Raw genomic sequence first — 27813 nt, forward strand, 5'->3', positions numbered from 1 at the left:
CAGGCATGGCTGTTCAGTGCCAGAGATGCTGAACTCACCAGTCCTCACCTGCGAGGTGGAGCAAAATCACAGCAAAACTTTCTTGCACAACTTCACCTACTTCCAAGGTGCATGGAGAGGATGAGAAACTCACAACGCAGGGACTCCAGCAACACTTAAAGTAGAGAGGAACAACTTTATTAACTGACCAACGCATTTCGGCTTGTGGCCATGACCCTGATGAAGGCCAGAAGCCAAAACATGTAGGTGACTTAATAAAGGAGTACATGGAGCCCCAATGACATGAAACTGTATGAATGTGCAGTAAAACATGCTTTGCAGAACACTTATGAAAACCTATTTGGCGCAAAGTCGCCTTATATTTTACACGTTAGCCACTGTTAGCTGATGTCAGCCGCTGTTAGCTGCTGTTAGCCAGTGTCAGCCGCTGTTAGCCACTGTTAGCTGCTGTTAGCCAGTGTCAGCCGCCGTTAGCCACTGTTAGCTGCTGTTAGCCAGTGTCAGTCGCCGTTAGCCACTGTTAGCTGCTGTTAGCCAGCGTCAGTCGCCGTTAGCCACTGTTAGCTGCTGTTAGCCAGCGTCAGCCGCCGTTAGCCACTGTTAGCTGCTGTTAGCCAGTGTCAGTCGCCGTTAGCCACTGTTAGCTGCTGTTAGCCAGCATCAGCCGCCGTTAGCCACTGTTAGGTGCTGTTAGCCAGTGTCAGCCGCCGTTAGCCGCTGTTAGCTGCTGTTAGCCAGTGTCAGCCGCTGTTAGCCACTGTTAGCTGCTGTTAGCCAGTGTCAGCCACTGTTAGGTGGCATCAGTGAAACTTTCTTTGAAGTGGCTCTAACACTGATGACTGATGCGAATAATTTCTCATACGATGTCAGAATGCCATCAAACTTTATCAGAGGGATACTCTAGCTGGCATAGTGTTAGCTTCTTACCAGCTGTTGTTGTTGTGTAGCCTGCTCTGCTCACAATAAGTAACTGCAACAGTACTGGGAGTAAAAATCATGTTAATGCATCATGTGTTAGAGCTCTGACTTCAGTTCAGGAGATGAAGCTTGAGGTGAGGAGGAAGAATTTGAAGTTTTATCCAGATGTTGGTTATTTTATCTCTTTCCTTCACATTTTTTCTTATTTGGTGAAGAGGTACAATCCTTCGTATTTTGAGTGTGAAGGTGTAGACACAAATTAATATTTGCCTATATGTTCTCTTTTTCTCCACCTTTAGCGTACTACACATGTGGCGGGCCACATACAAAAAATGTGCAGTTTGTCATCACACACAGGTCTCCCCCATTAAAGAGGTCGCTAACCTCAGTGGGAAGTTAAAAATCTACTATATCACATCCCATGGAAAGTATGTCTCAGCTTCAACGATGCCACCGCAACATGCAGCCAGCGTGTCTGGCCAATTAACAGTCAGTGAGAGGTGTGAAAGCGGTCCTGAGAGCTCACATGAAGGACACAGGAAGAGATAAGTGACTTTAACTGACATCAGTTAATGGTACGATTAAACGTGGTTACTCGTCAACCACAGAGACGAGGAGGAAACCGCTGATCGAACCCAACACAACATCTCAGAGCTTTCAAACCGGTCGGCTCTGGAGCAAAAACAACATGAATGTTTGATCAGCGGAGCATTTTCTGAAGCTGAAGAATAAAGAAATGTAGCTGCTCTAATGACTACTTAAAGCCACCACACGGTAACGTTGTTTCCCCTCTCAGACGTTTGGGTGAATGAGGTGCTCAGTTAGACCAGAAAACTCCATATAATCTACAGTTGCCGCTTGCTAACCAAGCTAGCCAGCTGACACTGGCTATCTTTTCACCCACTCATCCAAATATGGTCATTTCTGGCTTCGATACACCCCTATAGCAGCTCACCAGTGAGTCACATCATGGTGGCTGTGTCCATCTGTTATGTATTCTGTGGCTCTGTTATACTTGTTTTGTCTCTCGATTAAATTTTCAGCTTTCAGCCTTTAGGATTTCCATGAATTTATATTTCAGTGATAGGAGTTACATTGGGTCATCTGAAGAGGAAATAAGAGTCGACTAAATGTGGCAAACACTTCATTTGAGACATTTAAATCCTATTTATTTAAACTGACAGCCTTGGTAATGAAGTATTAGCAGACTTTTTATCGTCCATCTTCAAGATGGGATTCACTGAAGACCATAAATTCTAATTTACATCTTTAATCTAACTCATGATGTTCACCACGAAGGAGCAGTGATTAGAAAAAGGAGGTACAGGGTCATCTTTGGACTGTCTGACTGCAGCGGGCTGTAGGCAGGTTAGTGAGCAGGCAAACACAGTGTGTATGATTAATGTGTATGAGACACAAGATAGTCTAAGAATAACCACACAGCCAATCAGATCATATGGTTTTCTGGCCAACACTTCCTATCAGTGGGGTGAAGGGAGTCCTGCAGCCTGTAGGGGGCGCTAGAGGGGTGAAAGAGTTCTCACACGGCTTTCTTTCTGATGATGGCGTGTTTTTGTGTGAAGCTTTAAACACACACTAGTTGCTTCAGTTTTTGTGGCGTGCTCTGCACAGGCTGCATCTGTCACCACGTCCTGACCTTTAACCCCTAATCTGCAGGATCCCTGATAGAAACAACAGAGCCAAAAAAAGGTGGATGAACAAACGCTCAGAGTGAGAGAGGCTGCATTTCAGCTTCAGCAGCTCCCGAAAGGAGGCCATGCCAATAGTGTTGTTAAGGGCAACCATTGCAAATGAAGAAACATGTTGTCACGGTAACAAGGACTGCGTGTGTAAGTGAGTGTGCGTGTTTTAAATAGATTCTCCACTGCTGCTGCTCACAGTTGATTTACTGTTTCCAAAGGGTTACGTCTGTAAGTCCACACACACACGCACACGCACGCACACACACACACGCACGCACACACACACCCTGACCCAAGCCTAATCTCTCCGACAAAATGGCACAAAGTGAGAGAACTTTCTTAAATGTCCCCACTCTGTTTAAAGATGCTGTGGCATTCAGCTTAAGGCCATTGCTAAACCAAAGGAGGGAAAAAAATCATCAGTCATCATTCTGTGTAAAACCAAATGCTGAACTGACGTGAAGTCTAGTGAGGTAAAATAAAAGTTAAGCACTCTGGATTAAAATCAAGAGGAGGAGCGATCTCATTCCATAATCCCATAACTTGAGCAAAGATCATTTTTGCTGTAGTTTCGCCTGCGTGGTGGCAGACTCTCTGTACATGTTGCCATAGTAATGATATACGTAAGGATGTGAAAAGTGTGGCAGGTGAGAGGAGACTTTGATCTTTACGGCACCTTGGACTGAACCATTAACCCTATCCCTTAGCTGTGAAATGTTGGACATGCATGAAAAAATAACAAAAGTTTTAATTTTAAATCAGCCAGAGAACCACATCTTACCATCAGGCTGCCATGAGAGTAATAATGTAACTCCTGGGACCAATAACTCATAAAGGGTTTTAGAGCACCAATGGTACGTCCTTCCAGTCACATCGTTCAGGCACAAATAAACACTACGATGAGCCGCGCGTCAGCCTGGACGACTGGTCCAAGCAACGTGCTTCCTTGAATGAAAAAAATAAAAACATTTTTTGGTAAATGTAACAGTTTTTTCTCAAATTTCCAGTATTTTCTTTTTACTTGTTAAACTGTACCAGTTCATACATTTAGCCATTTTAGTGGCTAAATCAACTTTGCACACATGGGACGCCCCAGCAGCAAATACCCAGGCCCACAGTGCTGCTTTATTGTAGGTCTGTGTGCTGTACGACAAGAAGACAAAGCCACAGCTCTCAGGTGCTTTCTTTCTCCCTCTACAGCGACCTTACCCCCTAACTTTTGTCTATACATCCTGTGCCAGCAGACACCTCTGCATACACGCACACACACAGTCGGACTCCAGGGTGTTGTCCTGCGGCTCGGCTCTGAGAGGTAATTCATCACCTTTCTATTCATATCAGCCAGCCCAGTTTCCCCTGCAGCGCACCCACACACACATTTACTTACACTTAGGGCACGCACACATCATGACACAGTGGCAACACAGGCCTGAGTGCTAACACACACACACACACACACACACACACACACACACACACACACACACACACACACACACGGGTGCATGGCAGGCCGCTGATATTTAAGTACTGTGCACCTCCATTCAACAAGCCTGCGGCACTCAGTGCTGCTGAAGCTTCTTAGCTCTCTCTCTCTCACACACACACACACACACACACACACACACACACACACACACACACACACACACACACACACACACACACACACACAGACACACACAGACACAGACACACACACACACACAGCAGCTGCAAATGTCAAACCCCGGGATGAACAGGAGCAGATAGTGTGGCTCACACTCACCACTCAGTTGTGCCAACTCTGTTCCTCCCCAGAGTTTCTACAGAGTTTTAAAGGGTCACCAAAATCACACGAAACAAGCATCCCCAGGTTCTTTTGGCAGGAGCAAAAAATAAATCACATCTAAACCTGCACAAATGTGGACCATGTTCCTTTCTTTTACCCTAATAGAGCAGCACCATGCAGCACTTATTTTACTGCAGTACAAAAAACATGAGTGATGCAGCCTGTAGGGGGGGCACTTCTCTGTGATGCTCTGAGCTTCTAACTGCTGATCTACTTTGCAGTTATATTTTGCACTACCCTACATATACTGTACTCCTTCTATTCTCACATAGAGGAGTGAAGAATACTCGACTCTGCTGCTGCAGTGACCCAGTTTTCCAGCAGAAAAGATTCAAGTCTTATTTGAATCTAATTATGCAATAAAGTTTGGTTGCACATCATTTTCCTCTGGAATCCTGTCAGTAGTTTTGGGATGGGTTCAGTAACAGTTTCTCTGACACACTCAGATAAACTTGTTGGGGTTTCCTCCGTGCTACTGTACGATCTTAACCTTCCAAGGTCAAGTCCTCTGAGATGACACAGACATGCATTTATCTTTGGTGTTACTGCAATGTTCAAGCAGCAGTTAGTAAAACCCTGTTCAGAAGAGAGCAGAGTCGAGAGCGGTCGAGTCAGACACGCCATGAAAAGGAGGAGCTGGGGTGGGCTGCAAAGTGGCTTGCCATAGCTGTGTTGTGAATGTAAAGAGGCTACAGCAGCTTAACGTGTGACCTGTGTGAGACATGTGGAGGTGTGGACAGGTATCACCTGAGCCATCAGCTGATGTGTGATCTCACCTTGACTGTCACTAATTTTTTAAGTAGTTAGATCAGACTGAGCTCGACTCAGCAGTGTGAGACATAATCTGAAGCAGAATCTTCAAACGTGGCTGTGAAACAGTCAAAACAAATCTTTTACATGACCTAATTAAAACGTGAAAGTTGAAAGAATAATGTGAAGTGACGAAGGCATCACACAGGAAGTGACCCGCTAAAGTCTGCAAACATTTATGGCACCAAGCAACCATATTATTAAATGTGTTAATCAATATATTCATAAAATGTTCAGCCTACAATGTAACTCATATTGCAGTGATGCAAAACAACATTATTACGATGTTTTTAGGTCATCATGAGCTACAGTTACATTTTAATGTAGCTGTAATCAACACATGGCCATGTGACCGACTGCAGGTAAAATCTGCAGTGATGTTTTCATTGGCACTCTGGCTGAATTTAAAAAGTGGAAGGTTTCTTCATAGGCTTAGCTGCTCTCTATCTAACATTCACACTCTCATGACTGCATTGGCCAATCACAGTTCAGCATCTTGCTCAAGGATACTTTGGCACACAGACTGGTACTCTGGAGAGATCAAACCACCAACCTTCTATATGATAGAGGACCTGGGCCTGCTTCACCTCCTGTATGAAGAAGCCTGACCGATCTGTCTTTGTGCATAAACTGTGGCTGAAAACAAGGGTAAAATCAGCAAAAGTGAAACACGGCCTGGATGACACTCAGACTTCAGTTAGTGTCTCAAATGTTGGGCGAGTTGGTGCCATCTTGCTCCAAATGCTGGTTTTGTAGCCTTTGAAAGGCTCGAACAGCTGTGTGTGTTTCTGAACGCTTGCTTGGCTCATTGGCTGCAATCTTTTAGTTGTTAGACTTGCTAGTATTCAAACAGCTAGCTGTGTGCACGTGCTGTATCTGACCAATGAAGCGTCTTATCCAAAATCTTATAGAATTCAATAATGAACAACTCAAAAACCCCAGGACCTCAGCTCTCTCTCTTTTCCTCCATGTACAGCAGCAGGGCTGAGATCACCTCGCCTCCCCTTCGGTTGCTGTTCAAATAACTGTTTGAAAGCTATAATGACGACATAGAGCTCTCCTAAATCAGACAATAGGGGGCTTCAAATCAGGTCTCAATCTTCACGTATGAGACATGTCAGGCTGAACCTATTCACCAGTTTAAAAGTCACGGGAATTTTAAAAACACTGTTTTTTGGGGTTTTTTTTACTGGTAGGCAGTATTAATAATAATAATCTGATAATAATGTCAGTGAATCTTTAATTGATCTGAATCACAGGAACATGAGTCACATTTTGTAGAAAATTCAAGGTTCTATTTAGTCTCGTGACTCGATTATGAAGTTGTACATCAGTGCAGCACATTGAGGTCCATTAAACAGCCAGGGACTGCAGTTCATTTAACCCCCTCCTGCTCATGAAGAACAAAGGTTTCAGCTGCCATGGCCAGAAGAGTTTAACGACCTTTAAACGTGACATTAAAACAGCTTCGTGCTGTTAAACTTGTTCTGACAGTAGAAACTCTAACCTCAGCCTAAAACACCACAGACTGGGGTGTGATTCCCACTCGTGCTCTCTCTGTCAGCACACATGTACCATCCAAAAGGCAACAAGACGGGGCCCACAGGCATTCTGGGAAATGTAGGAAACCAACGAGGTACAGGCGTAAAAACGACACCAGAGAAGTTTGTGGAAGAGCAAACTCGCTCTCTCACAGACTGAACAAAACCAAGTGAGACTGCTGGCAGCCTCTTTCCCAGCATGCAGTGCGTGCGTCCTCTCGGGTTTTGCAGCAGCGTGGATGGATTACTGGCGATGTCATCAGACTGAGACGCACAGCAGCAGACATTTTCTACCAGTGACAATGAAGATACGGCACCGCTGGCCTCAAAATGCACACAAACACACACCCATCTGGACACACTGCAGCGCCTCTACTGTACCAAGTCTGCTTTACTTCTCATGTCATCATGTCTCACCCAGACCAGACAAGGAGACACTGGAACAAATCGTTTTTTTGGTTAAAGAGGAATTTCAGAACATTCTCTCAAAGCATCAGTCATTAGTAGAACAGCTGCAAATGTGGAACACTGAAAACGCCTAGATTCACAGAAAACATCAAAGAAAACGACAGCAGACGCCTGCCGGCTGCTTCAGTCTGAAACAAGCTTCCCTCTTTAAAATAATCCTCCCTTTAGACTAGCTTTCTTCTAATCGCCCGTCCCTTGCAAAAGAAGATACATGGGTGGGGCTTCTGTACTTCCTGTGTGCCTCAGATGCCCATATATAGATGATCACTTATCACGAAAATAAACTGTCTGAAACTGAGCATTTAGTGCTGTCTGGGCTTTTAGGGATTACTATATTATTAATATTTGAAACATGGGGCGCTTATTAAAAACATTCTCTACTGTAACAGTAACAAAAGCGTGACAGTTCCGGTGTCAGGTCAGGGAACCACTGCGATCTGGTTCAGTGCATCTGGTGAGCAGTCAGAAGCAGGTTACAACCATACCTGTTCACATTTGCAGTTTGACCTTTTGAGGATTAAACGTTGTTACTAAATTTATCCTATGTGATTTTTGTGTACAGCTTTGTCATAATTAATGTTGGAGTTCTTCAGTTATGACCAAAATGTGTTTTGAAGTCAGAGCGACGTTTAAGGATGAAAATCAGACCCGTTGATCCTTCAGTCCAACTTAACTTGTGCTTCAAATTACAAGAATCCTTCAGGCAGTTCAAACATCACGCCTGTCATGAACGGGGACGTAAAACTTTTGTAAAATAAGATCTGACCAAATCTTCACCCACACTGAATGATTTTCTTGTTTGAACCTAACCACACGTGGGCTGGTGGATGGCCTGTTTTCCTTCTGTCACCCCAACCAATCACAGCAGATGGCCCCGCCCCTCCTTGAGCCTGGTTCTACTGGAGGTTTCTTCCTGTTAAAAGGGAGTTTTTCCTTCCCACTGTCGCCAAAGTGCTGCTCACAGGGGGTCATATGATTGTTGGGCTTTTCTCTGTATCTATTACTGTAGGATCTACTGTAAGTGTCTTGAGGCGGCTGTTCTGTGATTTGGCGCTGTATAAATCAAATTGAATTGGTCTAACTGCTGTATGATCGCCATCTACCCCAACTACCCCCGCCCAGCTCCTGTGCAGCAGAAGTCCATAAAAAGTATTCACACAGTGATGCAAGTATGTGTTAAAACATTAGTTCAAAGAAATCATTTATGCTCTCTGGCGGTACACTTGAAGAACACAACAAGGGAAATTTAGGTTTTTAATGATTTATTCAATCATCCAAACATCATTCCATCTGAAAAGTAAATTCATCTTTGGCATGATAAGCTAGCAGACTTGTATGAACAAAGCTATGAACAAATCTGTTTCTTTCAAAGCTGACGTGAGCATTGCACACAATGTGCACACTCAAAGGCGTCATATATGCATCCATTAAAATCAAAGAAAAAAGTTCAAAGTTCCCTAACATCGTATCCCTAAATCCCAGAATTCTTCAGAACTGTGCACTTGATTACATTTTAGTCCATGGCAACAACTGTGCTGAGGAATTATTCCCTGTTATAGGAAAACCTAAAGTTAATCAGGCAGCACAGCACGCAGCTAGCATGCTTCTGTTTGAGTGCATCAGCTGGTAATGGTTGTTTCAGAAGCACCAAACGTTTGCTTTTGAAATATGTTTTTAAAGAGTTAACTGTTAACTTAAGCACCGTCTGCCACCTTCTTCTGTAAGCACAGAGTAAATCTGTAGCAATAAGTGTGTCGACCGGCTGACCGCACAGTCTGAAGGCTTCTGTTTGGCTCAGTCTGAAGTCTGCAGCCTCGCCTTTGAGCAGAGAGCCTGACAGACGTGCTGTAAAATAAAAGTCACATCTTTACATCAGCTGGCTGCCAGATTCCTCCCTGTACCATCTGCGTCCTGTGAGATCTGCTGCCAGAAATCAGTCTTTACAACGAAACTTCGCCCACAGATTAATGTGCTTTTACTGAAGAGCACATCAGATTCACACTCAGGTGAGGAACTGGCGGGCCTTGGTGGGAACAGGACCTTTTATTTTGAAATTTGACTCTCTCCTTTCACGTCTTCTGGATACCGAGCTGTTGCCATGACAGTGCAGCACTGGACCCCCTCCACCCCACCTTCCCCAGCAGCAGCAGCAGCAGCTCCACGTCTGATTTCCATGTTTCCAAATATAACAGACAGACGGGCTGACGGAGGGAAGGAGAAACAAGACGTTGCGAGCGCTTTGTGAACAGATGCCGTGTGCGTGTCAACGTCCAGGTCAGCTGATGAATGATTACACCATAAATCACCACGAATGATGTCATCTCACTCCTGTCTCTCTCATACACACAGGCTCTAATTAGATTGCGTAAGGTGCAGTCTACGGCGAGCCAGAGGGGACAAGTGTTTGGCGTTAAGAGATTTTGAGCTTCTGCGAGTCCCTGCACTTGAACTGGGACTGAAAGTGCTTTAATAAATGATGTGATGCAATTAAAAGTTATTTCGAACTATAAAAAGATGATTTGAAGAAACGACCGACTTTTGATGAAATGCAGAAATGTTTTTAATAAAATGTGTCCTAAAGAGACAGAACAGGGCGATAAAACAAGACGCTCAATATTTAACCCTTATAATCGTGTCATTTTAGTTCGGTTTTTGCTTTCTGTTTCATCCTTTTACATATATTATTGTGATGACACAATAATATATACAAACAACTGAAGGGAAGAAAATCAGTGGATGGAAGATGGTGTCAAATCTATAGTCCTAAAAAAACGAGGAGGATTTGCTGAGCCTGTTGTTTTGTTTCTGATCATCGTTTCTGTGGAGCAACAGAATAAAAGATCAGGATCAGGTTTGTACAGCCAAGGACTTTGGTCAGTGTTTGATTTAGTTATTGGCAGCTCGTCGTTCCTCAGACTGTCTGGCTTTTTCTCCAGATGGTCAGCGTCTCCCTCGACTCTTTCAAATGAACCTTGGAATAAAATAAAGACAACATCGTTTTTCACTTTACAGGTTGTTGTTTCACAGCGCACTAAGAGTTGAGTGGAGCTAGCTTGGCCAGTAAACCTACAGTCGTGTGAAAAAGACGTTGTTCACTGAATTCTGTGAAAAAACAAAAACACCCCAAAAATACTCGAGTCAAATATGACGCGAATCATGAATCATGAGGTTGTCTTAGTTTCTTTCATGTGATCACAGATCATATGTCCCCCCACAGCGCTGTATCTACACTCATGCCTGACTGACACACGCTAAACAACCGATCGATCAAGAAGCCTCGATCGGCTCTAACATATTGATCCAGACAAGTTTAACGCTCTGCCTGAAGGTGTGATTCATCTGTAGGGGAGTGAAAGACGAAACAGAGCAGAGTGCCTATTATTTAAAAAAAAAAAAAACCATAGTTCCTTAAAAGCTGGAAGGATACCAAAATCACTCCAGATGATCAGCGATGATACACGGAAGCTTCTCACACTGTCATAAAAGCCATTTCACAACTTTTCCTATAACAGGATTTTTAGCTCCACTGTTGATGAGGAAGCATGCGAAACAGAAGTCGCAGCACATCCGACAGTTAGACTGTAACCACGCAGCTCGCTGCGATCGTACGAACTGACCTCCTGCAAACGAGCCTCGTCTTTATTACGGCTGCTGGTGGAAATGTGTTTAGGTCAGGGTGAGCAGGCAACAGTCAGCACTGATCAGGTGCTTTAAATCCACCTCATGACTTTTAGCCCCCCCCACCCCCACGCACTTGTTTTTATATCATAGTGAGGACATCGCATTGACATAATGCTTTCCGTAGCCCCTTACCCTAACCATCAAAAATGAATGCCTAACGCTGAGCCTAAACTTAACCACAACCTGTAACCCTGACACTAAAACCACATTTTGAGCCTCAAACATGCCTTCAAACTCGTGGGGACCTGGATTTAGTCCCCATAAGGGCTGTTGGTCCCCACAAGTATAGCAGCATGCTAATTTGCTATCCACACACACACACACACACACACACACACACACACACACACAGTGAAGCGATGCTGCTGACTGAGCTCATTTACGCTCCTGCCATCATCATCAGCACACAGAGAACCAGATGTCTGATGATGATCCCTCCCAGATGATGTATAAATAAAAATTGTATTGTATGTCAGCAGCTGTTTACAAAAACAGGGTCAGAGAGAGAGAGGGTGAGCGAGAGCAGGAAGTGACCAACAGCAGAGTGCGAGGACGACTAACTGAGACCTCGACAGAGACACTTGATATCTGAAAATGTGGCTTGTTTTAAAATATGACAGCAATCTGTTTATTTGGGCAACCCACGCGCTCTTATTTTGAAAGTTCATGCTGCCAACCAGTCAGCCCCGGCCCTTCCCGTCTTGCGTTTCCCCCGAGCTGGCTCACTGATGTTGTGGCGGTCGCTGAAATCACTCTCCTGCTTCTGCAGAGAGGATCTCACCTACGCCGAGCACGTCTGCGTCCAGCAGCAGTGGAAACGAGCTCCCTGGAGACGCAGCTGATCAGTGCTCTGGATAACACAAACTGCTTGAACTGTCTCAGTCTTTAACATAAGCTTTGATGTAATAATGTCAGGGTGCAAATAAAGATCTTTCATTCCACATCAGTTGTGAATATTTGAACATGTTTTAAAACCTCTTACAGCACCAGCTGCACTTTCCTGCTCTCGCTGCGCTCCGTGGCAGCGAGCTGACACACCACAGCACCCACGTGGCCCCGCCTCCTCCCTCTCACTCAGCGCTTTCTTCTTCTCGTCTCTGCTTCAGCTGAAAAACGTTTTTGTTATGGTGTCAAAAACGTGGCATTTTTTTGTTCTTTATTGCCGTTTTATTGTGTGACAATCTTACAGGCTCGTTTCCACCACTGTAACACCTTCCTGTCATGTTGTACCTTTCTCAGACTTTTATTTTAATGAACATCTTAAATATGTGTTAATGTTCATGTTTGTTTTTTGTTCTCAACACAGGAGGAACCAAACAGCCCTTCCACAAACAGGTTTTTAACAGGACAACACTCAGCTGTACTTAAAGGACACTCTTTGCCGATGTTATTTTGCACCAAGAAGACAATGGTTTGAGAGCAGAGTAAGGCCGCCATTATAATCGCCATGCAGCGCCTGAAGAACGGCATGCATGAGTGTACCGTCTTGTCAGGTTTTACGGTCATGATACATCAGTACAGATTACACAGATGGAGGATGTTACAACAGATGAGACTTTGTAAAAACACAATAGATTTGGACTTTTCTTACATCGGCGCTGTTGTGGAGATATCGCCTGAGTGACGACACCCATCATTCAGAAGAATACCGCAGCAGCGTCCTGTGCCATAACGGCGAGCACAAATGGGTGCGGCTGTTTGATGGCGGCACACAAAGCACTCAGCATGGTGAGTATACTGGTGCTCGTGGACAGCCATCGTTGAAGAGAGGTGGCGGTTTACGATACAGGTGTCAGCCACCTACAGTGCAGGCCGGAGATCCTTTCTTAGGTGTTTCAACCCCTGTGGGCTGAAACACAGAGACCACTGCCTCCTCTTTGACTCCCACCACCCTCCGGAACACAAACTTGGAGTAATCAGGACCCTACAACACCGGGCAGAACATGTTCCCTCTAAGCCTGAAGGGAAAGGACGCTCCTAAAACTCTCTACACTGGAGACACCAAACAGCCACTTCATCAACACACAACATAGAAGAGCCACCTCGGCGGGACCAGACTCAGATCAAAGGCCAATGTTCACATGAGTGAAAGAAGCCATCCACTGTGAATGACCATCCATGAAAAGAGGGCGGGGCTTACAACACCAACTACTGTCTGCCAGCTATAACCAGTTTTGAGATCCTTCCCAGACGCCTTAATGCCCACTCACATGTTGCATCAGGTGATCTCAACAGGTCACATGATGGGGCGAGCACAATGGTCACAATGGTTTCATCCAAAACACGTGATCAATAGTTGGTCCACGACCCTCTTAAGGGACGCCGCTCACTAGGGCTTACCTGGGACTCTCCACCATTTGGTTTTAGAACTGAAGAAGCTTTTCAGGTGAGAGGTGAAACGTCTTAACAATGACGTCCAGTCGCTTTCTTTCTAAGCTCCTCAGAGTACCATGACCTGGATGACTGAGAACCTACACAGACAAACCAGGTGACCTCAGTAGCTCACATTAGGTGGGGCGTGTCTTACAGAGGTTTTCACCTTGGTCCTCCTGGTGATAACAACAACTCGCATGTATGACACTGGTTTCATGACATAAATAGCCACCTTAAACACCTGGGACTGTCTGCCCCAGGGGTTTAGAAATGCAGAGGCCTCTTTGATGAGAGGCAAAATGTCTTCATGAACCAAAAGAAGTCCAGCTGGCTTCTCTCAGTCCTGAAACCACGGCTGAAACTTCGAGGAGACCGAGCTTTGGAATGATCTTCATCCACATCCGTGGTGTTTTTTTAAATCCAGGTTAAAAACTCATTTTCATGCGCTGGCCTTTGACTCAGTGGGTAACTGACACTGTTATTTTATTGTCATTATTACTGTTATTTATGTATTGTATTTGTTATTGTACCTCATATTTCTGTTGTGCAGCACTTTGGTCAGCCATGTATTGTTTTTGAAAGTGCTATACAAATAAACTATGGTATGGTTTTCAAGCACTCAGGACCAAACAACTGAGACTTTCAAACTGTGATAGTTAGAAAACTTAAAACTATAGAATAAAGTGTTGTGTATGGGTTTGTATGAATGGGTGAAAGAGGGTGTAAAAAGTGCTTTGAGTGCTCAGAGGAAAAGAGCTATCCAAGTACCAAGCAATGTACTATTTACCATCCACTTACTGTTCTATCTAAAATAATGTGTCTCAATCTGTGGAAGGAATATTAATGTTCATCTTTGTCTGTTTAGCTCGTGGTTAGTGGCAGATGATGGCTGTGATGTGGACCTCATGCTCCAGGCCAGTCAGGTCCACATCACACATCTGGAGACTTAATGCAGTTTTAAAAAAAAGCAAAACAAAGTCTTTATTTCAGTGGGCTCATCGCGTGCCTTCCTCATGTTAGCGAATAATAATCATCGTCTTTTTGCTGTAATCAAGCAGCTTTGTTTCTGGTCTAAACAACCTTTAAGACTGGAAAGCAGGGCCTGACTTTCATTCCTACCTTCAAATGACGTTTAAACTGTGAGAGAAACAACTACCATCTGTGAACAGCTGTCCACATGTGGGTCCACAAGCAAGTATAATCCCATGCTTCAGTATTTTTAAAGTGACTTTTGAAAAAGCTCCTCGGTGGCCCTTGAAAAAAAAAAAACTGCGTTGACCTGAGACGAACAATTGTTTGTCGGTGCATCTGCTGACTCCTCCTACCCAATTTAGATAACAAGATCTGATCACAATGTAGGCAGAACGGAGGCAATTAGGACTCCCATTAAAACTAGGCTTTATATGCAATAGTCCCATAATCACATGTCAGCATCCAGATCAGCCAGGTACAATTCTCAGGTTAATAGCAGAATGAGGTGGGTCAGAAAGCAAGAACAAAAGATCTTTAAATAAAGAAGGGAACAGGATGATACATCCACGTTTCATTTTATGTTTCTTTTCTTTCTCCTCTCTTCATCCATGTGAATCCTACAGATCTGACTCCTGTGACTCCTCCACACCCACACTGCAGAAACAACATCTCTCTCTCTGTTCATTACCATAACCGTCCTCCATCAGTCTTCCCTCGTGGATCAATGGGATGGAACAGCACTGATTACGGTTACGGCCTCCTCACAGTTCATCGCGTGAGCTCTGGCAACTGATATTACTTAATACTTAGCTTTACTTAATGCACAGAAAATAAAACATCACCATCAGCCGAGATTGTCTTTCCATTTATTTGAGAACGCACAAGCGTGCATACTGTACTCCAGGGGTAAACCAAGCAGTTACAAAGTGCACGCCTTTTTCTTCAGATACGGGCCCTGCCCAGATGTGAACAGATGTTTGGGGCCACCGCTTCATGCTGCACTAGAAGATGATGAGTTCACAGAATCCTCAGCAATCTTTAATAAAAACCATTCAAGGTTCTCTCAAACTCTGTGCAGCTGACTATTTTTGTACTGCCGAATAGGCATTAGGTTTTCCAATCTGCCTCATTAGCCCAACAAATGGGGTTTGCTGATGCTTCCTTTGCATAAAATACTAGAACAATTAGCTAATATGTCCCAGCAGAGGTACAGTTAAGCCTGGCTCCTGACTTTTGCTCAACACGATAACATTGGGCTCTCAGCTCTGCAGAAGAACCACATAAACCAGGCTTGAGAACAAAAAACCAACTGGTGATGCACTTGATCAATCAATGGTCCATTTCTCCAGTTGCCCAACTGTGATGTGCTGTGGTGAGGTTTATTTTTGTCTTAGTATGGCTGTGCAAACCAACTGATAAATAACTGATGCAACTTACACTTCGGACATTCTTGGATCTGTACGTCTCTGTCGACGTGCAGGTGTTTGATCTTGGAGCAAGGACACATTGTGGATAGATTTGTTGGCAGTACCGTAAATGAAAATTGACACGACATGTAGAAAATCTCTCTGACAGAAGTTGCTGCATGCAGTCGGGCTCTCATCAGTTGAAACATTTCAACTGCTTCGTCATGTTGTGCAGTATTTACTGCTTCCTAGTGTGGCTCGTGTTTCTCCCCGCTTCAGCCCAAGGTGCTGCAGGATTAATCTGTGTGAGGGTGTTTTGCAGTTTGCTGCATCATGCCCTAAATGAAATCGCTCAGAAACCAGTGTAGGCAGCTCTGCAACATGCTGTCATGCCTCTGTGCCATAATCTACCCCAGTGTAGTGTGGGATTTATTGGATCGCACTCAGTCAGTCGAAGAGGCAGCGAGCAGCAGATTGTGCTGTGCGATTTCATAACGAATCAGCCTTATCTCCGCTGCTGTCAGACTTCATCATTGTTCTGCACATGTTACATCATTTGCAAGCTTGAGGTCGGCTTTTTCTCACAATATCGGCTGCACCTGATCGTCCCATGACTCAGGGCTCAGAAGGATTTTTTTCTTCCCTGCACTTTGATTAATCACACGAACCCATATCTGAGAGTCTGACTCACCCTCTATCAACCTCTGTGTGCAATGGCTGCACGTACGAGAGCTTATAAGACAAAGCTATAGTACTATAAAATCTTTCTCCATGAGTCATCACTGCGTTTCCCCAGCCTCATATCTGCAGGTCTAATGGGAGCCTCGCTCCTGCAGCTGCTCTGTGCTTGCAGAGGGAAGAAGGCGATGCTCCATGTTCCTCTGAGCGAGGTGAAAACCATTCAACTGTTAGCCAGAGTGCTGTCCTTCAAACAGGTTTTCCACAGTTGCATAGCAACAGAGATCACCATGGCCAGCACTTCCAATGCTTCGGCGTTACCAGCTACGAAGGAAGTGCCCGATGGACGCATGGGACAGCCGCAAGCACGCATCCTGTTGCCTACGGCACCGGAGACGAAAGTCACAGACGGCAGCGAGGAGCCGTCATTCAACACTTCCTGATATGATGCGCGCAAGACAGTGTTGCCAGGCAACAAAGCCGATACAAGCCAACGAAAAACAACTTCAGGGTGACAAAATTAAAACAAAATATGAGCACAAATCAAAAGAGGAAGCTACCATGGTGATCAGTACAGTACGCAGCGTTTTCTTTCTGGCCTCTCAGCAAACAACCGCTCCTATCCCAAAAGTATCGGTTGCATAATGCTTTCGAGTCGTCGCTCCACCAATTATCAGTGTTTGAGATTTGTAGCAGTTTAGTTCATCTGTCCCTGGAGTCCCACACGCTCCCGCTTGTCTGCAATTTATAAAATTTTCACTCTGCAGCTCTATTAGCTGATAAAAGGATGAATGTTTATCAGTCCGGTACACCCACCAATCACACTGTCTCACAAACCTCTCTGGTTTGGAGGAGGGAACGCTCGAGTGGCAAACTTCACCTCTCCGACTTGTTTGAGTCCTTTAAAGTAAACCCTGTTCAGCTTGCTCGCATTGCTGCACCAGCGAGGAATCAAGCAAAACAGATGTTTCCTGGTCAGACTAAGCAAGAGCGCTTGCACAAAACCTGAGTGAGAGAAGCAGCAAAGTTAGTAGCGATCAAAGCCAAAGATTTACACGAGTTTTGGCAAAGCAGACAATGTAGTGACGGGCTTCAAGCCAAGGTTACGTTTGAAAATTTAGTGATAGGATGCCATATTATAAAAACATATGTGCAATACGTCTTCCCTAGTAGTTAAAAGATTTTTACTGCAAGATTTGAAAGCATTTATTACACAAAGAAAAGGCAAAAGGTGATCTGTACAGACACAAAGAGATGTGCTGGGGGAGGTGCACCCCCTCAGGATAACTGTGGCAATATGGCATCCCTTATTTTTCCCCATGAAATGAAAGGAATCTCAAGAACTACAAGGCACTTTTCACCATTTTACCGTCAGCTCTTCGCCTGGTTTGCCATCTTCTCGTGCTACCTTTGGCCCTGCTTGTAGTAAAAATACAGTGGAACTTACAATTTGTGGTGGTGAAGGGTGTGGGCGTGATGGTTGTTGGCAGCGTTGGCTCTATGCAGGCGCTCCAGCCTTTCCTTCTCTTTCTCCACGAAGTTGGTGTTGGTGCCAGTGCTGGTGGAGGGCATGCGAGTCAGCCGGCTGTGGGCTCGCGGCTGATCCCTGGGTGGAATCGGAGGTGGGGGAGGAGCAGCCGGGGCTGAAGAGGAGATCGGAGCTGAAATTTGGGTCAGTACAGAGTGAGGTGTTGGGGCGCAGGTTGGAGAGGGAACTGGAATTGGAGTCGGAGCAGTGCTGTTGGTGCTATTATAGGAGTGGGAGTGGTGGGTGGAGGAGTGGTGGTGCACCTGATGATGCTGGTGGTGGAGGGGGATGGAGCAGGGAGGCTGTGCCGGAGCCTGGTGCTGGCTGTTGTGGTGATGGTGATTCTTTGTGGAAATGGAAGCCGATGTGGTCTGAGCCGGCGGCGGTGGTGGCGGAGGAGGAGGGAGAGGAGGCTCGGGAGGAGGCGCAGGTGGGGGAGGAGCGACGGGCTGCCGGTCCAAACGGAGGTCCTTGTTCTCTTGGCTGAGCCGGTCCAGCTGGACCTCCAACTCCTCAATTCGGCGCCGCTGCGTTTCTAAAAGTTTCTGCTGGCTTTCAATGATGTTGTTGAGTTCAAGAAGATACTCCACGGCCCGGTTAGGGCTTTCTGGACTGCCCTGGCCTGGGCCCTGATTAGCATCCATGACTAATAGGTCTGAAAGGTAGCACTCAAGCTAATGGCTAGGGAACCTCAGGCTAACAAAACAAAAACAAAAACGGCTATGGAAATGCCCAGTGGACAACGGTCACTTTTAGCCTAAATGCTGTCACAGTTGTTTAGATCCAGGTAATACAATTCAAGGCAGCACTGAGTCTAAATGCTAAACTTCCGCACCGGATGAAATGCTGCCTGAGTCACAGCTACTGCTAGTGCAGAGCCAAAGGCTAACTCAAAGAGTGGTGACACAAATAAGCCACAGGGCCGAGGATACAACTCCCTCAAACTGGCCGAACGCAAAGAAGAACTTGGACCGGATCTGAAGTTACGCAGAGCAGAGTCGCCCAACTCTACAGCCTAAAGCCTACTGTGTGAAAAATAAATCCTAAACCTTAAAACAAAAGTACCCTTCACCCTCCCCCCCACCAGAGGTAAGTGGGGGGGAGAGGACTTTTTCTTCTTCGAGTTCTGAATCAGAGATCAAGATGGACCTCGCCCTCGCGTGCTCCAAACACAGAGTTTTATTGAGCTGCCGACCATTCCCTGGTTCGGTCAGGTACTCCTGCCGGGGTTCAGACCCATGACAGTTAAAACCAGAACGAACGGGTTAGAGTGCGAGATTGCCTCGTCTCGCCCGACAGTCAGAACGGTCCGTTAAACTTCCTGTTTTTCAATGAATCAGTTGAATCCGGACTCTGCACTCCATACAGCACATCAGAACATCAGTTTCCCAGAAGCAGGTGTGGAAAGCACAGCTGACGGGGGATTTGCTTGCCCCTCTCTATTAAAGATATTGCATGTTATCATTGCTGACTCCAGTCTATTGAGATCTTGTGAAACTAGTCATTTTTTCCCACCAACGGTCCACTGGAGCCGTGAACTGTGAGTTGACTAAGCATCGGCTTCCCTGCAGAGTCCCATAATCCTGGGGTCAGAAGCCATGTGCTGATTTTCCAAATCTCACAGTCAGCAGATGGTTATGTTAGCTCAGTTCAGACACTCGCCATCATTAATATGACCTGGGACCAAAGTTGTAGAAATCAACGCAACCCAAAGCTCCGCAAATCAAAAAGTGTAACGTCAGTCGAAAATCATCTTCTAATGAGCATGGAAGAGCAGAGCTTCACCTCCTCCTGGTCCATGGACTCACCAGCAGGCCTCAGCCTGTCTTCCTGCAGTTGCTCTGTCACAGGAGGTGATAGGTAAAGGTCAAAGGTCATGTTAAATATTGGTGTTCTTCCCGAACGCTGCGAGACATTTCGGTTTCACCGTCATCACCATAATCCAGCTGGATGGCACTTCTGGATCCTTCTTCCCGTCATCCAGCCGTTACATGTAAAAGAAGAAGAGAAGGGAAAAGGCATATAAGAAGCAGAGTCAGCAGGAAACACCAGCATTGATGCTCTCAGTCGTTTCTTGCCCTTCTTTCATCACCTGCTCTCTGGTCCGCCTTTCATCATTACCCTTCTTCTCTCTTGCTTCCTCCTTTCGCTGCTCTCTCCCTGATCTTTCTTTTCTCCATGCTTTTCCTCCATCTGTTGTCTTTTCAAATCTCCAGCCCTTCCTGCTCTCTGACAGAACAGTTGCAGAGAGTGTGAGGTCTCTCAGCCCATAAATACCAATGACATGCTCCGTCTCGGTCGTGAGAGACACGAAAAATGATCACACACACCATCGGCCTCTCCTCCTACACTATCGCTATCGCTCATCTGTCTTTATCCACCTCGTTCCTTCCATTTCACTCAGCTTCAGATCTTCTGCTAACCTTCTACGTTGTTCTTTTTGTGCATCAGAGCAACATTTAAACACACAAACACAACATGCTCGAACGGCACAAGCTTCCACAGTTTGGTTATAAGCAACAAATTTCAGCAAGAAACAGCCAATCACTAAGCTTAAAAACTGAGAACAGCGTGTTGATAACAGTGGGAGGAAACAAAAGATAATGCTGCTGAGTAAACTGATATTACCATCTGCAGCGTATATCACTTCAGTCTTAATTTCAGGCTTTCAGGGGCCGCTTGAAACTGAAGGCTTATACAACAATATAAGTTTACAACAATACACAGCAAAGCACTCGTCTTTTATGTCTCACAGTGTGTCATAAAACCAAAAAAGGTATCATAGCAGCTTTAAATTAGTGAAAATCATTAATAAAAATTTGATAAAAGGAACTGGAAAGCTGTTTGTTAGACATGTGAATCTTGTTCGGTGAAGGCATCGCGTCCCTGCAGGGCTGTGGGAAAAATGACCAGCTGACTATATTTGTTTCTGATCCTTGGAAATTATTATTTATTGCGTGGGTGAAAAATCACCTGACAGGACAAAAACTGCATTCCAATAACTCCAATTAAGAGCGATGGTGTCCAACATGCAGCTCCTGGCTATAGCTACCTGCGATGATGTCCACCTGTCAGTTAAGGTGGACACACTCCTAATGATGGAAACGATTAGTTTCAAGGTAATTCAAAAAGGCGGGACATTAAAAAGGCCAGCGAGGTGCTGCTGCCTCACATTAAAAAGAAGTTCCATCTGTAGGTCTGCGAGTGAGGTGTCTTTGAGACTGTTGCTGTGACCACGGTCACTAACCAACTGGACTGTTTAGTGACAAAACACCCACTAATCAGCACAGAGAGGAAAACAAAATGTCTTCACAGAAAACTGAAATTATCTGAATGCATTTGTGGGTAATGGCACTTTAAACACTTCATACTAGATTGATCTTCGAGTCACTGCTGTGCTTTAGAAGCCATAAGGACTGCACCATCACAGCCAACGTCCTTGTTTGCATGGCTGTTTTGTGAACATGCTCCCTGATCTACTGGCATCATGGACCATGACCACTAACTGCATAATTCCCACCCAAACGCAGAGCTGATCCTAAACCTAACCCTAAGCCAAGGCTTTACCCTCACACAGCCTGAAGGCATGTGGGAACCAACAACATCCACAATGACGGTCTAACAGTGAAACCGGTCCTCAGAAGAACAGCTCTACATGCTCACACACGAGCGCTCAGCCTTCTGGTCTCTATTGCAGCGCGGCCAAACAGTTTCAGTTTTTATATCCCTTCCCATTAAGCACATTCAATTATTCATGGCTCACTAACTGACCACCATCCCTCTCTCTCTCTGCACATCACTGCTTTATGCCTGCTCCACACAGAGCGTTTGTGTGTAACTGTTCACTCGCACTGAATAGGTTTTAAGTTTGTTCCTGCCAGTTATCAGCTTTGTTATGAAGCCGAACTTTGAGGACAAAAACTGACAGTGTTTCTGTTGATGACAAAGGAACTAAAGAGGAGTGAGTTAATGATGAACAACGGAATCATTAAACATTTCTTTACAAAGAAGTTGATGGTGGAATTGCACTTTAACCCTTTCTTGGCTGTTTGAGCGTCTAAACTGTTGAAGCCTTCGGCACTGGCTGGACAAAGGCTGCATCAGAAGACTTTTCAAGCTTACTGAAAGATCAGATGGTTTTACTCGTTTAATTAGCTAACATAGCTGAAATGGCTAATTTCTTACTCTAACATATTAACAACCATCCTTAGTTAGCCCAGCAGATCCTCAAGCACATCCTTCTCTGATTGTCCATCAGAGGTTATAAGATGAATAAATGCTTACAAACTAACAACAAAAAAGTAGAAGCAGTCTTCTTTTACACAGTGACTTCATTAACGGACCAATGATCAGATGTGCACAGCAGATCTGGTGTAAACAGTGTTGCATTTAGCAGATGAAGAACCAATCGTGTCCCTCGATGTAAACTAGCACAGGCCATCATTACTCACTTCAATCACAGTTTGCATCCATTTATTCCTCAGTTGCACTGGAACAATGCGACTGAGGAACAATCTGTGGATGCAGTGGTTGCGCTGAATGTCAGTCACCAAATACAAAGACAAAGTAGTCATGGTAACCAATTGGTTGAGTACAGGTTAACCATCTAATTTTATTTTATTTATATGGCACCAAATCACAACAACAGCAACCCCGAGGTGCCTTTTATTGTAAAGACTAGGAGTGCAACGATACTCGTATCGATATTGAACCGTTCGATACAGTGCTTCCAGTTCGGTACGCATATGTATCGAACAATACAACATTTTTAATTTATTTTATCAACTTTTCTTCTGACGATGCTGTCTGTGTTGAGGGCTCAGTGGATCTGCGTTCGACTACTCCGCCTAGGCTGCACTGTCGAGCGCAGATCCACTGAGCCCTCAACACAGACAGCATCGTCAGAAGAAAAGTTGATAAAATAAATTAAAAATGTTGTATTGACAGAAGCTAAGCTCGTTGCAACATGGCAACTTGAACCTCCCCCACCCTCATTCAGATCTGGCCTTTGGAACTATTTTGGTCTTCATGTGACGTATGACCCTGAAGGTAAGCGCGTCATGGACTAAAGTAAAACAGTATGTCGGATGTGCCACGCAATGCTCAATTACATGGGTGGGAACTCGTGTGTTAGCGCAGTTAGCTCATTAACGTGTTGGCCGTCCAGCCCCACGCACGGGGCGATCCGCGGTGGCTCGTTAACAGAGATTTGCCGTGTTGTGGCGTTAACGTCATTTCAGATTAACGCTGACAGCACTAGTGGGAACACAACGAATATGACTGCACATTTACTCCGACATCATCCTAGTGCAAAGACAAGTGGAAGCAGACAAAAACAACAAGCAGCATGCTACAAACTTTACCCGAGTCATTTAGACAGCCGTTAGCACGTGATTCTCCTTATGGGGACCTGATATGTTTAATATGCTGCTGAGAATATAGCCCAGAAGAAGCGTATAGTATAGCTTTTATTTTGGAAAGAGACATTTCTCTGTAATAAACTCTCTTTTCCAAAGATGAGTGATTTCTCCATCAGATAGATTTATTTTTTTATTACTTTGTTGTTTCAGCAACATTAAATTTAAAAACTGTACTTTTGAGTTAAAATATATATTTATAATTTTAATAAATGACAAATTAAAAAGGCATGAAATTTTTTTTGATTGATTTAAATGGCTAAATTAGCTCCTCAACATGTCCTGCAGTTCTCCAGAGGCCTGGTAACGAACTAATCATGTGATTCAGGTGTGTTAACCCAAGGTGAGATCTAAAACCTGCAGGACACCGGCCCTCGAGGCCTGGAATTGCCCACCCTTGGATTAGACTCTTATTGCTGTTTTTTGCCATCTTTATGCACCAAAGTTGCTTGAAGCAAATGGCTGTAAATTGTCACAGACTGTCTCTTTCTTCAGAGTAACCATTTCAAATTCAGGATTTTTAGTTGTGCGGCGATCTCCAGCCACTGTTCTTTTTGAGTACCACTGTAACATTAACTAATTGCATCCCCACATTGTCTTTCTTGGCGCCGTTTGTATTGCATCCACAACTGCTGAACCCAAGTGGTCAAAACAATCACTTATTGCAGGCTTAAGTGAGTTACAATGACTTTTTCAGATTTTATAAAAAAAATCTGGGGATGCATTTTCTCCATTTGTCTTGTTCTTTGATTCAAACCTCATACAGCAACTCAACCGTCACAGAAGCTTGAGAGATTTAGTGACTTCAAAAAACCAGCAGCATGTCTCCAAACACAACATGCGGTGGATAGCTTCTCTTCGTTCTTTGTTTATTATAACGTCTGTTTTCTCTGCACAGGAGCCAAGCTAAAACATGAGCAGCACAAACATTACAGGAGACCACATTACCTTTCCACATATTTCTCACACTGTCCCAAGTGGTGCTACACAGTTAAAACATCTAAGCATGGGTTTGCAAACGTCTGGTAGACACAACAAGAGAGGTAATCCATCCACGTGAAAGATGCTGCACTATAGACCTGGATACAGTTTGACCATATTAAAGCAGAAAGCTGCAGAGGTGGACTTTGGATATACTGGACAAAGGACGTTTCAGATAGAGCTGCCAGGCAGGAGGAAAAAGAGGATCACAGAGAAGATTCATGGATGTCGTGCAGAGAGTTGGTGTGACAGACGATGCTAGAGGATAGGATGAGTAGATGATCTGCTTTGGCAACCCCTAAAGGGAGAAGCTGAAAAAAGGAGGAGGAAAAAACAAACAAACCTAGATACACAAGTCTGTGAAGGTTCTCAGTCATCCTGGTCATTGTAGTCTAAGGAGCTTGGAAAGAAAAGCGTCTGGACTTCTTTAAGTTTCTTGAAGATGTTTCACCTCTCAGCTTCTTCAGTGTGTTGAAGAAGCTTCTCGGATGAGACACTTTTCTTTCCAAGCGCCTTACAATACCCAGATACAGTTTGTATTTTGAGTCTGGTGTAAGAGAGTGCACTAAGGTTTGTGTTACTTTTACTGTTGCAGCACTTGTGTTTTAAACTGTGTTTTTCTGCGAATAACAAGGCAGGCTACGTGTCGTATGGGTGGTGCAGGCCTACTCATAACCAGCAGCAGGAGGATACACAGTTAGCACTGATGGTGGCACAATTACCATGATTGTAGCTCTCTGTGTTTCTGCAACTCAATTTAATGAAATTTATATAGCGCTGGTTTACAAGATGCTTCACAATGTAAGTCAAGAACCCGCGCACCATCACGACCGACGTGCTCGTTATAAATCTTTGCTGTAGGAGAATTTTTAACTATGGTTGACGAGAGTCTCAACAAGTGGAAACACAACCTGTTTTATTCGTGGACGGTGAACTACATGAACATACAGAAAAGTAATTCATTACATTTATTTTCTTAACAGCGTATCCATCACAGCGCAGCGGTGGGGTTGGGTGGTGTACACCTGCACAGGTTGCCAGCCTCTCACAACACCTGGTATTTCCAGGCAGCCCCTCATCCAAGAACTAACCCGGCCTGGCACTGCGTCATCAGATGAAATCAGGGTGTTATGGTATCAGCTGCTCTGAATTTTATTTTTCCTGCCTTCACCATGGAGATCACAGGATTGGTTCAATTTGTTGGGTTTTCAGAAAGAAATCTCAAAATGTTCAAGACTGACATAGACGACATGTTTCTAGAAGTGAGGCTTTGCCTAAATTAGGATCAGAAATAGACCTTTATTGTTATTGTACATGTACAACAGAATTATGGGAAGTGGATTCAGGCATTTTTTCAAATTTTAACTTTTAATGGTCTTTATGGTCTAATCTGGATCCATTCACGCCGGACATGGAGGAAATGCTCAGCCTTGGTGGAGGTACGGTAGCCCAGCCTGATCTCGTTAAACTACAGTTTCTAAAATCGCTGATGAATTTTAAGTATTTCCATAACTCTTTGTTATTATGCACTGGTTTCATGGGGAAATGCTTAAGAAATAGCAGAAAAACAGTCATTTACTGTGTGACATAATCCTATTTCTGAGTTCTAAATCTTACACTGAAATCAATCTTCACTCTTTGCTCTGCATGTGCACACAATTCATCGGTGTGTGGGCGGCCTGAACCCTTTTTCCTCTATGATCTTTTACATAATTTCGATCTTATTTAACAGCAGCGGGACTATTTTAATTGGCCACTTTCAGTCATGTTATTTGCCACAAACACACAAGTTCTTACAACCCACACATTTCACATACAACAGCCTCATTCCACTTGCACGCGCACACACACGTGAAGCACATGCAAACATACACACGAACATGTGCAGCATATGCACAGTTAAAAAACAGGCTACACACACAATAATGGTCTGTGTGGCCTATATAGTCGACAGCTACATGCACATGACACACATATGAGAGCGCACACTCACTGACACACACACACACACACACACACGATGCAGCATCCAGAAAAAAACAAAAAACAAAAACAAGTCTCACAGGTTTCAGCGGCTCCTGCAGAGGTGATGGAGGGATGAAGGTGGAGGAGGAGGAGGGAGGATTATTGATCCAAGCTCATCCCTCTCTCCCCTCCTTCGCTGACGCTGCTGTCACCATCATCTCTCTCAGAAAAAAAAAAAAAAAAAAAAAAAGAAGTGCTGCTGATGCTCCGAGGTTTCGCTCTCTTCTTCTTCTTCTTCTTCACCAGATTACGATCACTTCAATCCCTCCTTCTGTTCTCGCTCTCCGTCTTCACGTATTCCTCTGCTCGCCTCACTGCTGCTGCAGGCCGGATCCTCTCCTCTTCTTGCTGCCGAGTCAATCTCTTTCTAATTATCATTCCTCTGCGTCTGACAGCCGAGGGATCCGCTGCTGATCTCCCCTCTTCGTCCGCGTGAGCGTGTGAACAGACGAAGCTTTGGTTAATGTCACCGATGAAGTATTCGTTTCTTCTAATCCTCTGCTATGTTGCTGTAGAAAGAGGAGGAGGAAGGAGGGGGAGGTGTTGTGTCCAGAAAGGCTGCTTGGATGGATGGATGGATGGATGGATGGATGGATGGAGGAGGTAGAAACCGTAGAGAGGGACAAAGGAGGGAGGAAGAGTATGTGTAGGTAGAAGAGAGGGAAAATGTGCACCGTCAAACAGCGACACATGCAGAAAACACATCAGCTGCAAGCGCTGGTTTACCGCACGACCAGAATCATTGCACCGATATCACAGAGGGTGTTAGAGGCTGAATGCAGCTCTGTAGTTCCTGCATGTTTTACTAATACTGTGACAGTGCTGTGGTCCAAGGACCAAGTGCAATAAAATCTATCCATCCTTGATAAGAATGCAAGGAATAAAAACTTAGCTGGTGGACCCAGGTGTGCTAAATTAACCTTTAGCATCTCATGCTCGACAGTTACATGTCAGAGTTAGTGCTTGTTCACATCTGTTCTTTTATAAGGAATTTTCACCTATTTGTTCCTTTTGACGGGATATTGTAGCCAAGAGCATGTTAAAGACTTGATCTGATAGTTAGCATCTTTTAATTTCTACAATAAGTCTAAAATTTAGCATGTGGCTAAAACGCGAGCTAACCCTAACCCTACATGGTTTACTTATGACCTGTTGTTGGTTAATGGCCTTGTTTTAGATTTATTATCTGGTGGTTATTTACTCACTGCAATAACAGGTCACTTTTAAAATGTCTGATATTTAACAACAGGTGTTTCTCTTGTCGATTGTGCATAAAATCACTTGTAGAAATGCCTTAAACCTGCATTCTGCCAGCAGGGGGCGACTCCTCTGCTGCACTGAACACACCCAGTGAACACTTTCCTGATGAGTTTATGGGCTACATCAGCAGTCCAACCTTTTTTGCGCCACGGACCGGTTTACGTCCGACAATATTTTCACGGACCCGCCTTTAAGGTGTCGCAGATAAATACAAGAAAATA

The 27813-nt window shown here is 44.5% G+C and overlaps 2 protein-coding genes across 2 annotated transcripts in view; one reads left to right on the forward strand and one right to left on the reverse strand.

Moving 5' to 3' along the window:
- Positions 1–27813, forward strand: part of LOC120728121 (neural cell adhesion molecule L1.1-like) — a 589469-nt gene that overhangs the window by 307110 nt on the left and 254546 nt on the right. The gene's annotated exons all lie outside the window — the stretch shown is intronic.
- LOC120727956 (IQ motif and SEC7 domain-containing protein 1-like) overlaps positions 1–27813 on the reverse strand; it is a 169793-nt gene that overhangs the window by 139624 nt on the left and 2356 nt on the right. The window contains exons 2-3 of the mRNA XM_040022571.1: positions 26371–26890; positions 17829–19878 (exon numbers count right to left, since the gene is read on the reverse strand). Coding sequence (XP_039878505.1) covers positions 17829–18553 — 725 coding nt within the window. The 5' untranslated portion in view covers positions 18554–19878; positions 26371–26890. The remainder of the gene's footprint in view (positions 1–17828; positions 19879–26370; positions 26891–27813) is intronic.

Source organism: Simochromis diagramma, unplaced genomic scaffold (genome assembly GCF_900408965.1).
Source record: "Simochromis diagramma unplaced genomic scaffold, fSimDia1.1 OVJJ01000308.1, whole genome shotgun sequence".
NCBI classification, from domain to species: domain Eukaryota; kingdom Metazoa; phylum Chordata; class Actinopteri; order Cichliformes; family Cichlidae; genus Simochromis; species Simochromis diagramma.